Source organism: Bombina bombina, chromosome 6 (genome assembly GCF_027579735.1).
Source record: "Bombina bombina isolate aBomBom1 chromosome 6, aBomBom1.pri, whole genome shotgun sequence".
NCBI lineage: Eukaryota > Metazoa > Chordata > Amphibia > Anura > Bombinatoridae > Bombina > Bombina bombina.
The window spans coordinates 842,340,699-842,353,712 of NC_069504.1; the positions used below are offsets into that span (position 1 = coordinate 842,340,699).

The 13,014-nt window shown below is 39.2% G+C and overlaps 1 protein-coding gene across 2 annotated transcripts in view; it reads right to left on the bottom strand.

The window, feature by feature from the left end:
* Positions 1 to 13,014, bottom strand: part of LOC128663755 (A.superbus venom factor 1) — a 114,714-nt gene that overhangs the window by 65,704 nt on the left and 35,996 nt on the right. For both annotated transcript variants that reach the window (XM_053718240.1, XM_053718241.1), the window contains exons 7-9: positions 5,618 to 5,705; positions 5,102 to 5,204; positions 4,844 to 4,964 (exon numbers count right to left, since the gene is read on the bottom strand). In XM_053718240.1, coding sequence (XP_053574215.1) covers positions 4,844 to 4,964; positions 5,102 to 5,204; positions 5,618 to 5,705 — 312 coding nt within the window. The remainder of the gene's footprint in view (positions 1 to 4,843; positions 4,965 to 5,101; positions 5,205 to 5,617; positions 5,706 to 13,014) is intronic.

The following is a 13,014-nucleotide window of genomic DNA, read 5'->3' on the forward strand; positions in this document are numbered from 1 at the left end:
ACACCTCCTTCATAGCCAGGGAACTGCAAGTTCCCCCCTGATGATTGATGTAAGCCACTGCTGTGACATTGTCTGTCTGAAAACAGAAATAATACTCCCCTTTCAACAGAGACTAAGAGGTTGAATTATTAAGCACTGTATGGTGCCTAATACATCTGTTTCCGCGTGAACCTTCAGGCTCGCCAGAAACAGAAGTTAACAAGCAGCGGTCTTAAGACCGCTGCTCCTTAACTAGTCCGCCGACTCTGAGCGGTGGACAGCAATCAACCCGATCAGATACAATCGGGTTGATTGACACCCCCTGCTAGTGGTCAATTGGCCGCAAATCTGCAGGGGGCAGCATTGCACAAGCAGTTACCAGAACTGCTTGTGAAATGTTAAATGCCGACAGCGTATGCTGTCGGCATTCAGAGATGTCTGTTGGACATATAATAAATTTGAAAATTGCACAGAGTTCTAGAACAAACAGAAGAATACATTTAGAAGCAAGTGTAGCATTAGATTGCTCTGAATGCATTAAAACAATTACACATGTGTTACATAAATGTACTAGAGAAAACACCTCAGCTTGTTTACAATAAATAAATTTAACACTGATAGAAAATAAGTCAGAGTGTTTAGCTTCTAGTAGGATTTGGGACAGAATAAGAAGGCTCCATAACAGCAGAAAACTACAAAAGTAGTAATATGCATAAAAAAAGAAAATATATAGTTATATCCCTCAAAAAAGAACTCTTGAATAAATGGAAAATAATTAACCCCTCCAAAAGCAGCTCTTAAAAAACTTAAAAAGGCCAAAGTGTGTTAATCTGACATGCAGTATAACGCACTAGGAGACAGAGACACCATGTCCAACCTTCAAATAGCGCACCTAAGTAATGAAGGAGTGTGGGCATTATCCAAAATCAGATAAGGAAAAAAAGCGTGCCAAAACTGACCTGTGCATGAAAACCCAACGCTTGCTATCCCGAGATGCCTACGTGTGCGATCCCGACACACGCAGACTTGAAAGTCAACACTTATTCAGAAAAACTGTAAGCAAAAAAAAAGGCAGGCTAAAAATATAGCAAGATTTTTTTTAAAGGGGAATAACTTCAAAAATAAATCTGTCCCAAATAATAATAATAATAATAATATATATATATATATATATATATATATATATATATATATATATATAAACACACAAATAAAACTTAAAATAGTGCACCTAAGCACAGCAAATTCACTTGAAATGCACTTATTGAACAGTTAAAATCCAAAATGGAAATAGGTAATATAAGGTAGATGATAAAAATACACTATATAAAAGTGTATAGGAGTCCCAAATACTTGGTAAAAGATTTTTCCTGGGAGAACTCGAACAGTTCAATTGCGGGATCAAGGTAAAAATATTTATAAACACTTATGTATATATAAGAATATCACAGCGAAAACTAGTACTTAGCTCCTTGTCCATTCTCAGTTTTTTGAAGTGCAGGTAAAAGGTAGGGATGGGCGAATGTGTTTATATTCGAAATCTTTAGGTTAATAAGCACTCTCACCAAACTGATCAGGTAGGCACCAGGGTGCAAAAATAGGAATAATAGAATAGCAAGAAATAAGTACTCTCTGATTTTGTAAAACAAATAGGGGTGAATACCTCGAAACGTCACGCTAGTTAAATATACTATATGTTTTACAAAACCAGAGAGTGCTTATTTATTGCTATTCTGTATATATATATATATATATATATATATATATATATATATATATATACACACACACACACACACAGTATATCTGGCTAATAGAGTGCAATCATCAAATTATAACATACAGTACTTACCAATAATCACTCATTTACTGAAACAACACAGCAGGAAGCCAAACCAGTGCTGAAACGTATTAGCAGAGGATATGTAATGAGAACCAACAGGAGGAGGAAAAGGACAGGTCTCCACTACACCTATGTAAGACTTGTAACTAATTCCCAAGAGGTGAAAAACTGTCACTACCAATACATCCCTCCATCAAAAACTGCACTCTGAGGGCAATGTGCTGCAACTCAGTCTAAGAACCCCTCTCACTGAAGAATAATATGCATAACTTCATTCTTCACCTTCCTCCAGCAGCAGCAAAGACAAGACTCGTTTACCAGTGAGGTGGAAGGGGTTTTATAGAGCTCTTGGGGTTTGGGAATCTCTGCCTCCTTCTAGTGGCAGGGAAGAGTATTTACTAGGAGTAATAGAGTGATGGATCATTGCCATGACTACACTCAGAGTTCTCTAAGGCCCTGATGATCAAAAGTGCTTCAAGATGTCGATATATACAGTATATATATATATATATATATATATATATATATATAATCTGACGCGAAGCTGAGAAAGCTGACAATCAAAAGTGCCGACCTTACTGTTTAAAGGCAGCATTTGTTTTACTATACATCGCAATGGGTTACGATGCTGGTGAAAAATTCCAACCAGCATCAGCACTGACATTGGTGGTGTAAAGTAATGGATCCCTTTTAAATATTTAGCATCAAGCCTAATAAATATAGATATGTACCCCTAAACCAACATAACCCACCACTACAAACTAACCCTATACTACTTAAACCCTAAGCCGCCAATAGCCCACCGCAATAAACGTCATAACCTATTAACCTGATACCGCTAATAGTCCACCTTTATATAGAGCATATGTGAATATCCCTCAATCATCAATCACACAAGGTCCCAATACTGCTGTTGATTGGAGCATATGTATGTATGTTTTTCTAGAAGTAGCATGGGAGTATAACTGATATGCTGCTTTGCCTATGTCTTTAAGCCCTTAATGTGAATTAAAACATTATGATGTAGGGCATTTGTTAAAAAATAAACAGTTATAAATGAAGCAGTTTACTTTTGCTCAGTGTCACGGATTAAAGGCTGCCAAGACTACCTCCTCCCATACTGTGGATTGTTGTATTTCCCCCAGCTCCCCCTTTACATTGTTACTATGATTACACCTTGATATCCTTGATAAAGCCCAGATACCGGGCGAAACGTGATTTCTTGGGGTGCCTGGTCCACTGCAATTCTATAGAAGACAAGTACATGTTGATGCTTAAGTTAACTTCCGATTCAAACATAGCGACAAAAAACAGACCTATCGTATAGCCGAATTAGGGTCACGTGACGGACATGAAAGTCAAAATCAGAGTTGTACTCACACACCGAAAAGAACAACACACGCCAAAACTGGAGGTCGATACGAGCCGTAAGGAATGATGAGAGGAGTCCAGCTCAGAGTAGGTAATTATCCAGGTGGTGAGTCTAATCAATGGTATGCCCACAGGCTATATGTCATAGTCATCTCTACTAATTATATGGTTTGCAAGGAAACCACTATAGAGAAACTGTTACAATAATCAAGCACTTGTATCCTATAAGGGAGGAACTGTTACAATACTTATACGCTTGTATCCTATAAGGAACTTACAAATTTTCTCATCCATTTTTTAAAAGGTGGTACAACTGACTCTTTTTGTGTTTTTTATGCCTCAAGGGAGATGTCCCTGATTTTGTGTCTATCAGCGAGATAAAATAGCGCTTGTCTATTAAATTATATTTTATTCATAAATATTTTTGTTTTTATATTTGCTTATCACTTTTGGAATTGATTTATTTATGTATTTGTACTTTTGCACAATTTCTTAATTTCACAGAGCATAAACGAATTATACCACTGATTGCACGATATATGGTTATTGATATAGAGATCAGTCCCTACCGTATATGTCACTTGAGAATATCACAAAAGAGATATTATAACTCAATATATTGAGACAGTGCCCCATACTGGGTAAAGTTCTACTAATTAGTGTTTAAGCTTGAGCGCCCTCTACATCACAATTTTTGAAGAGGCTCCTAAAGAGAGGCTTACACTACCCTAGCGCACCCACATTCCTACCTTACACTATGATTACACCTTGCCCAGAAAGCACTGACCGCTGCCCGCTGGCCCCTTCCTGACTTGCTGAAACCCAGCCGGGATCTTATGGAACTACTCGCAGGCTGGGCTCGCTAGGGATCCCTGCTGAACTTTGACATAGGTTGCTCCGGAGACCCTTTGCCCCAGAGCTCCGCTCTTTTCGGGATTTGTACTACCTTTGAGAGATAAAGGTTGGGTTGATTGCCAGGAGGGAGCTGACTCCGGAACCAAGGGTTTTGGATCCCCCCTCTACCGCTGGCTGACCCGGCGTACCCTTTGATCAACTGCTGCTCTGGCCCCCAGCGATGGATAATGTCACTTTTTGGACTGGGACATCTGGGGCCTGGAGCTCTCCAATTGTACCCGGGAATAGCCGCCACTCTCTTGGGATCACCCCTAAACCGGGACCTAGCTATTGTGGGATCCCTACGTGACTATTGTTTCTATGGAGGCGCAAACCTGTCTAGAGGGGCGAGAATCTTGGGATCAGATAAGGCTTTTTATCAAGATGGCAAATGTGTATATAAGCAGTGTTTTTATCCCAATAAAGTCTGTTGGTGTTTAAACTTAATACTGGTCTTGTCTGGTTATTAGGGTGGGCTCTTGCTAAAATCACTTTTCCCGCTCTACAGCTACTGGTTCCAGGTTAAGGCCCTTGGTGGAGCTACTTAGTCAAGATATCCAGTGTCACATTCATTATGTCCCTTTCAAATTGCATTAAACTATTTGTTTTCTTTACTGTTTCAAAAAGGGTCTTTTAAAATGTATTACCATTTTGTTTTTGTTTTTTAAGCACATTTTCCTTTCTTATGACTGAAATATTTCCCTAGACAAGCACTTCATGTAATTAAAAGTACTTTCCCAGGTTTTATGTTCATACCTGAGTCTGTGATGACAGTAACGGTTACACACAACGTATATTCCAGCATATCTTCAGGTTTTTGGAAACGTCTCAACAGATCTGCTCTCTTTAATTTTGCCTCTCCTATACCCTCTTCAATCTGAGAGACAATATTTGGAATAATAAGAAAGTAAAGTTTAGAGAATATACCTTAAAAACAGAAAGGGAAAAATTAAAAACACTGAGCAAAGACAATACAAACATGTGGAGGTTAGTAATACAGAAAGGCACTGATACCTGAACCCTTGTAAGAGATTCTGGGATGCCAGTTTTAATATTATTCTTTTTCACCGAAAAAATCACAAATGCTTTTCCATCCACGTGCTTCCCATACAGGTAGCTGAGGGGTAAGTACACAGAAAATGCATTTTATACACTGTAGCTCTGTGGGTAGATTGAAATTTGAGACATCTCTAAAACATGGTAGTGATCAGGCTACACTTTATAACAAGAACTGGAGGCATAGGGGCCGATTTATTAAGGGCCGAAAGGCCCTGAATGCCCCTGTTTCCGCACGAGCCTTCAGGCTCACCGGAAACAGGAGTTAAGAAGCAGCTATAGCGGATCATGTCCATCCGACTGTTAATAAATCGGCCCCATTGGCTCAATAGAATGCCATACAATATCAGAAGAAGAAACCTCTTCTTTATTATTTAAATGTGTCATCTTTCATTTAACCATGAAGCCACAGACACATCTACATATTACTGGCTGCTGCATGATCAAAAAAGATGTATTTAAAAGTATACTCACTTTGCTCGGATGTCCACTATAAATTCTTGATCAGTCCATAAAAAGAATTTATTTTGTAAATTCAGTTCAACTTCAAAACTGGGTAAGACTGGGAAGGGAGGAGAGATAAGAAAAAGTGGAAAATAATAATAATATGAAAAATAAAAGAGGGATTACAAAGTGCAAAAGCATCTATAATATGATTTCAATTTGCATGGAATCATGGAAAGAAATGTCCTTAAATGCAAATACACACATTATACATGTCGGAAAACTGTTGCTACCAAAACACATCATTCTCAAGTAGTATTTCAGTATTGCTTTTTATTGCAGCCCCTATGACGTACTATTACCAGTAGGTGTGGGAGTTCATATAGCTGCCACTGTCTGCTCTCTATCTTTCCAACACCTTAAAGGGACATGAAACCCAAATTTTTCTTTCACGACTTAGATAGAGCATGCAACTTTCTAAGTTACCTATATTTTCAAAATGTCTTAATTTTCTTGGTATCTTTTTTTAAAAAACAGGGAGCTCATGAGTGTGCATTTGTCTAGAGCACTATATGGCAGCAGTTTTGCAAGATTTTTTTTTTTTTTTGAGTTTTCAAATGCTTTATTAGAAACAAAGGTATAACAAACAATTCAAGTTACATGTTTAGCCATAAGTGTATAAGGTACATCCTTTAAATGTCTCATTTTATAAAGAAAATAGATAAAGTAAAGTCCATGCTCAGGCCATCCCTGAAATGTTTATAATATCAAGTCCGAGAGGGCATTGTGCCCTAATAAAGATTGGAGGCTGAGTTCAGCTAAACATGGAGACAAATGAAAAATGAAAAACATTGAAATAACAGATAAGTTTACAGCATCATTTGTATATAGAAGATAAAAGCATTCCTGATAGGGGGGGTCAACACTCCTCCATCTCAAGCATCAAGGTACAAACTGGGTAGCCCAGATGGTATAACTTTGCAGAGGAAACATTGTGTTGTCATATTCTGAGTTGTAGTGATATAGGCTTAGTAACAGTGTGAGTTTTGGGGTTATCCTCTACAGGTAGAGATCTACTGGTCTACATTTCCCCTATCATCTCAATGCCTGGTAATCTTTTTCGCCCTGAATCCTGATCCATCTCATTGTGATTTGTTACTGAGTGTGTACCCTAACCAGTCAGTTGAGCGTTACCATCTGCACAGGTTGCCAACATGAGTTCATGAGTATCAAGAGATCCTTGCATCATATGGTGATATCTTTCAAGATGGATTAATATGGAGACCTGCTGCTTCCATTAACCCAACGTCGGGGTGATCTGAGATTTCCAGTGTTTGGGTATTAACATTTTGGCACTATTCAGCATGGCCATCAGTAATGCTTTAAGCGCTTTATTCTCTATTTTTGGTAGGGATAGGTATAAAAGGTTTCTAGGATCATTGGTTAAAGTATATCCTGTTGTATCCTTTATATGATTGAGAATCTCAGTTCAGTATGTGTCAAGCCTACGACAGCCCCACCAGATGTGTGTAAGTGACCCTTCCCCTCCACATTCCCTCCAGCATTTCTGCGAAGCCGATTTGTATATGTGCTGCAATCTACTGGGTGTGAGGTACCATCTGGAGAGAAATTTGTAACTGGATTCTTGTACCCTAGCAGATATTGATGAATGTTTTGTAATCTGGAAGACTTTCTGCCATTCTTGAAACGTGATGTCATTTTGTATTTTCCTTTCCCATGCCTTAACGTAGGAGGGAAGAGCATGTGCGTCTTCAAATAGGAGGAGTTTGTAAAGTTTTGAAATTGAGCGTTTCGTAGGGAAGTCTTGTGAACAAAGGGTTTCAAAAGGAGTTTTTGACCTTGTAAGGTGTTGTTTATGTTGGCGTGTGGAAAGATAGTGACTTAATTGGGTATGTGAAAACCATGTCATGGGGATGTTAGGTGTACCTTCTCGTATGTCACTAAGTGCCTTAAGTTTGTGTCCCTCAGTTATTGCAGAGAACACTCTATCTCTGATGTGTACTTGGTGGCCCAACCTAGTTTCTTTATAATCTATCATGGGATTGTTGCAAATGGGGGGTCAGTGGGGAGGTTGTGGTGGATATGTTTGCTCAGGTATTTATGCTTTTATCCCACGTGAAGAAAAAGTCCAATAATACGCTGATGCTGCCTTTGGTCTGTATTTTGTTTGTAACCAGGCAGTCATTCCCACGTTATTTGTTTTCAGTATGTCACAATCTAGTTGAATCCATTCTCTGTTGGGATCGTTTTGGCACCAGTCCAATAATCTATGTAATGTGATCTCTTGTTTGTACGCAATGATATGTGGTACTCCCAACCCACCTCTGTCTTTTGGGAAGTATAGTGAACGTTTGGCTACTCTAGGCTGGACATTTCTCCAAATGTATTGTTCTATGATATTTTGAATTCTGTCCAGGTAATCTATTGGACGTGGAATAGGTGTTGTCTGAAGGAGATAAAGTAACCTGGGCAGAACATTCATTTTCACCACATTAATTCGTCCCAACCAAGAGATTGACTTATTTCTCCAACTGGAGAGGTCTGAGATTAAGCTACTTTCCAACTTTTTGTAGTTAGCTTGAAAAATTACCTGGGGAAAGGTATATTCCTAGATATTTCATCTTTGATTGCTGCATTTTCAAAGGGCAATTTTGTACCATTCTGGGCAAGGAGTCTGGGTTATATGTAATATTTAGCATTTCTGACTTATTAAGATTAAGATGGAAGTTTGAAACCTTGCCGTAATTGGCAAAGGTCTCCAATACTTTGGGTAAGGAGGTGTCTATATCTGTGGGTGTAAGTAGAATGTCGTCAGCATAGAGAGCAAGTTTATGTTCGCATGTCTTAGTGTGGATTCCTTTAATTTGATCATCAGATTGAATCTTTTGTGCTAACGTTTCAATGGTGATAGCAAATAAGATGGGCGAGAGTGGACAGCTTTGTCCCATTGTGTATGTAAAATTTATTGAAGAGCATGCCATTCACCTTTACCTGAGCAGCTGGTTTGCTATATAAAGAAAAGATTTGGGCTATGAATTTGTTGCTAAATTTAATTTTGGCCAGGGTCGCTTTCAGGAACCGCCAGTGTACCCTGTCAAAGGCCTTTTCAGCATCAGTTAAAACAAGTGCCAAAGGTATATTATGTATTTGGGTGTGTGATATAAGCTGTAATGTCTTTAACGTATTGTCTCGTACCTCTCTCCCAGACACAAAGCCTAACTGGTTGAGGTGTATCAGCATGGGAAGAAGTATATTTATTCTTGTGGCTAGTATTTTTGCATATATCTTAATATCCAAGTTAAAAAGAGAGATGGGGCAGAAATTTTTGGGTCTGTCAGGGATTTTACCCTGTTTGGGAAGAACCGTTATATGTGCTTCCAAAATTTGGTCTGTGAAGCCTCCTTCTTTCAGGAGTGAGTTGAACATATATGTGAGGGGTTATAGGAGATGTTGCATGTATGTCTTGTAGTATTTAATACTAAGTCCGTCGGGGCCTGGACTTTTCCTGTTGGGTATGCTTTTGATGGACAATTTGGTTTCCTCAAAAGAGATTGGAGCTTCAAGGAACGTCGAGTCTTCTGTGGTAAGTGTGGGGAGGCGAATATCAAATAGGAATTTGTATATATCATACTGTCTGCATTCTTTGTCTAGATTGTATAGTTTTTCATAATATAGTCTGAATGTCTCGGCAATACTTTTACTGTCTTTGTGTAAGAATCCTTCATGGTCCTGAATTGAGTGTACATGTGTGTTCAGTTGTTTACATTTGAAAGCCTTCGCTAGGGAAGAGCCCGCTCTGTTGTTTGTGTTAAAATATCTTTGTTTTAACAAGGCAGTTTTACGTTGATACACTTTTGTGAGATGATTTTTAAGATTTTGTCTAGCTTGTGTGAGGGATCCTAGTATTATAGTTGAAGAGGGGATCTTTTTGTTTTCCGTTTCCCAGTACCTAATTTGGGCTAATGTGGAATTTAAGAACTGCCTATTGTTCTAGGTTTCCCTAGTTTTGTGTTTGATAAATTCCACCCTTACCACACACTTGTGGGCTTCCCATAATGTGGTTGAGGAAATGTTATCATTTGTGTTTTCCCGTAAATAGTGACCCAGAGTAGTGTCCATGTCAAACCTAATCAAGGGGTTGTCTAGAATGGATTCGTCCAGTCTCCAGATGAAAGGTAATATAGGTGTTGTTCGCCATTCTATTTTGCATTGTACCAGGGCATGGTCCGACCAAGTGATTGCTAGTATAGAAGAGTTGTCTATCATGGATAGGCCTATTTGATCACTCATAAGGTAATCAATCCTGGAATATGTGCAGTGTGGGTGGGAATGAAAAGTATAATCATGTGTGTTTGGATTAATGGTTCTCCAGATATCATGTAATTTTAACTGTTGGAGGTGTGTATTTATAGATTTAATAGTTTGCTTCGGCGTACTGGACCAGCCTGTAGATGTATCAATTATGGGGTCTAAAGGGAGGTTAAAGTTTCCTCCTTTCGAGTGTTCGAGTAGCAGTTGGGTAATTTGTTTAAAGAGTATATGTTGTCCCAGGTTCAGGAGATATATATTTGCAAATGTCACTGGGTTGTCATATAGGAGGCCTGAGACTACTATGTACCTGCCGTTTGGATTCTTTTTCTATGTGCTTGGGTTAAAATTTAATTGAGTTACTGAGTAGTATTCCCACTCCGTCTTTTTTATCCCTTCCCGAGGCCAAAAAAGCGGTTCTAAATTGATTGTTAATAAGTTTCGGTTCCTTCACTTTCTGGAAGTGTGTCTCTTGTATGAAAATAATGTCTTGCTTGGTGCAATTGATTAAAAGCTACCGATCTTTTTTCTGGGCTATTAAATGACTTTGGCATTAATTGAGATCAGTGTGAGGGGGTGTGCTCTAGGTTCAGGGTTATAAGAAAAGAAAATACGACTTGTAGCCTTGTAGGATAAGTAATATTCCCAATAAGAAGGTGGTTGTAGCTTAGTTACCACCACTACTGGAGTCTATTCAGCTGCAAGTGGCAGAGGTGGTAGTGTCCCTTTGAGTTTCTTCTGGTGGAAGACAGTCGCTGCTTGTGGGGACGTGGAGTTCTGTATTTTGTGGTTGTAGCTCTGGGGGTGTAATGGTGATCCGTAGGGCCTTGCAGAAGCGTGGAAGATCCTCTCTGACCATGAAAACAGCAGTTGTGTCCCCTCTGGTGGCAATGAGACTCACTGGAAATCCCCATCTATACTGGATGTTCTGATCCTGCAAACTGGAGGTGATATGAGTAAGGTCCCTTCTTTTCTGTAAGGTGGTAGGGCTCAAGTCTGCAAAGATCTGGATTCTAATTTCTGCATGTGTAAAATCTTTCTTCTGCCTGGCGTGTTTTAGAATGTCTTCCTTGTCCGTAAAGTGTAATAGATTAAGTATGACGTCTCTCGGGGGGGGGGGGGGGCTTTTGTGGAGGTTTTGCATGCAACCACATTATAGGTATCTCAGGGGCACTGTCATCTCCTTTGAGAGTCCGGAAAATGCTTTGAAGACATCCCTCAAGTGCCACTGGTTGCATACTCTCTGGTATCCCCCATATGCATAGATTATTCCTCCTTCCCCGATTGTCTAAGTCTTCCACTTTCTCCAGGAGGTGATGGATTGTTTCATCTTGGTCATATACCAAGCGGGAGATATGTTTAATATCATTGTAGGTGGTATTGTGATTTTCCTCCAAATTCATAACTCTTTGCGTTACACTTGATATGTCCCTTTTCAACTCTTCATACCAATTATTTACCTCTGACAGCATTTCATTGACATCCTCTTTAGTGCAGAGTGATTTCAGGTCCTCTTTAGTGAGGTATGTGGAATTTATATCTTGGGAAGATGTGTTCTGGCTATTTGCCACTTCTACATTATTGTTAGGAGCATCAGCAGGTGTAGGCTGATTAGGCTCAGGCTGTTTTAGATAGTTCTGCAACATTTTTGAGCTAGTGAGGCCTCTGACTTGAGTATTTTGTGACCTGGCATATCCAGCTTTTGTTTCTAGTAAAACTTTTTTGTTTTTAATCTGTTGTCAACTACCTCCTTGGTAGACGTGCAGCAGCTGTATAATAGATTGCAGTGGGTTAATGCTGCATCACTTTGCGGCAGCCTAGCTGAAGGACTTGGTTACAGGGTATGGGTATCTCTCTTTTTTCTCAACTGTGAGCCTGAGTGACTGCTGGGGTGGTTGTGGTGTGTCCGTGAGGTATTGATGGCTTATGTCATATGAGGCAGTGAGATATAATACTTTGTGTCATACAGAGCCCAAAACAGGGTATTAGATGCACCTGTCTGTCTGAAAGGCCACTATCCTGACTACCAGTTATAGGAGGAGACCCGGTATTATGTGAGGCCAGCAGTTCAGACTAAGGTGGATGCGTGTGTCAGGGCTAAACTCTAACCCTCTGGTTTCTTTCTGCTGCGGTTAGGTGCCAGCTGTGTTTACAGTCTTACTGATCTGGTTTGCGCCCCTAGCTCCGACTTAGCTCCTGCCTGTGTCAGTTCTGTCTGCGTCTGCTGCTCTTCAATATGGTGCAGCGTTTCTCCTTGCTTGGCACAAAGTTACGGTCTTCTGATGTATTGATCCGGTATGTGAGCAGTATGTAAAGGGGTTCCACAAAGTGTTCTGCCCTCCATTGAGTCTTGCCTTCTGTTGGGGTATGTTTGGGTGATTTGATAAGGCTAATTTTATTGGGATTTAGAGATGCGGACCTTGGAGCTATTCACTTACACGGCCATCTCTCTAAGTGGCCAAGCTCCGCCCCTCATTTTGCAAGAATTTTATCCATTTCCAAGAGCACTAGTGATTTAGTAATCTACCTAGGTATCTCTTCAACAAAGAATACCATGGGAACTAAGCAAATTTGATAACAATATTAGTAAATTGGAAACTATTTAAATAATTGTATGCTCTGTCTAAATCACTATATATATATATCCCTTTAAAACAGTTGTACATCTGCTTTAACTACTGAACTGTATTTAGATATAAATATTGACACATTACCATCAAGTATTGTCCCTACATTAGTGTGTTTTTACTCTCTTTATTGGAAAGCAAAACTTGGCCACCATAAGTTGGAAGAGGTGAGTCATGTTCTTCATGACAAGTTCACTTTCCATAGGGATGTGTCTTAATTTGGTGTTTTTATTTACATGAAATGAACATATAGTTAGTTTTTGTAAGGAGATATAATCATTAATACACTTATTTTTTAAAATCCTTCCCCTACTGCTTTAGTGTGCCCATATTACATTTAACACCTCACCATGGGGTCAAATTATTAAAGGGACACTTAACGCAAAATTTTCCTTTAATGATGCAGATAGATCATGGAATTTTAAGCAACTTTCTAATTTACTCTTATTATCAATTTTTCTTCATTCTCTT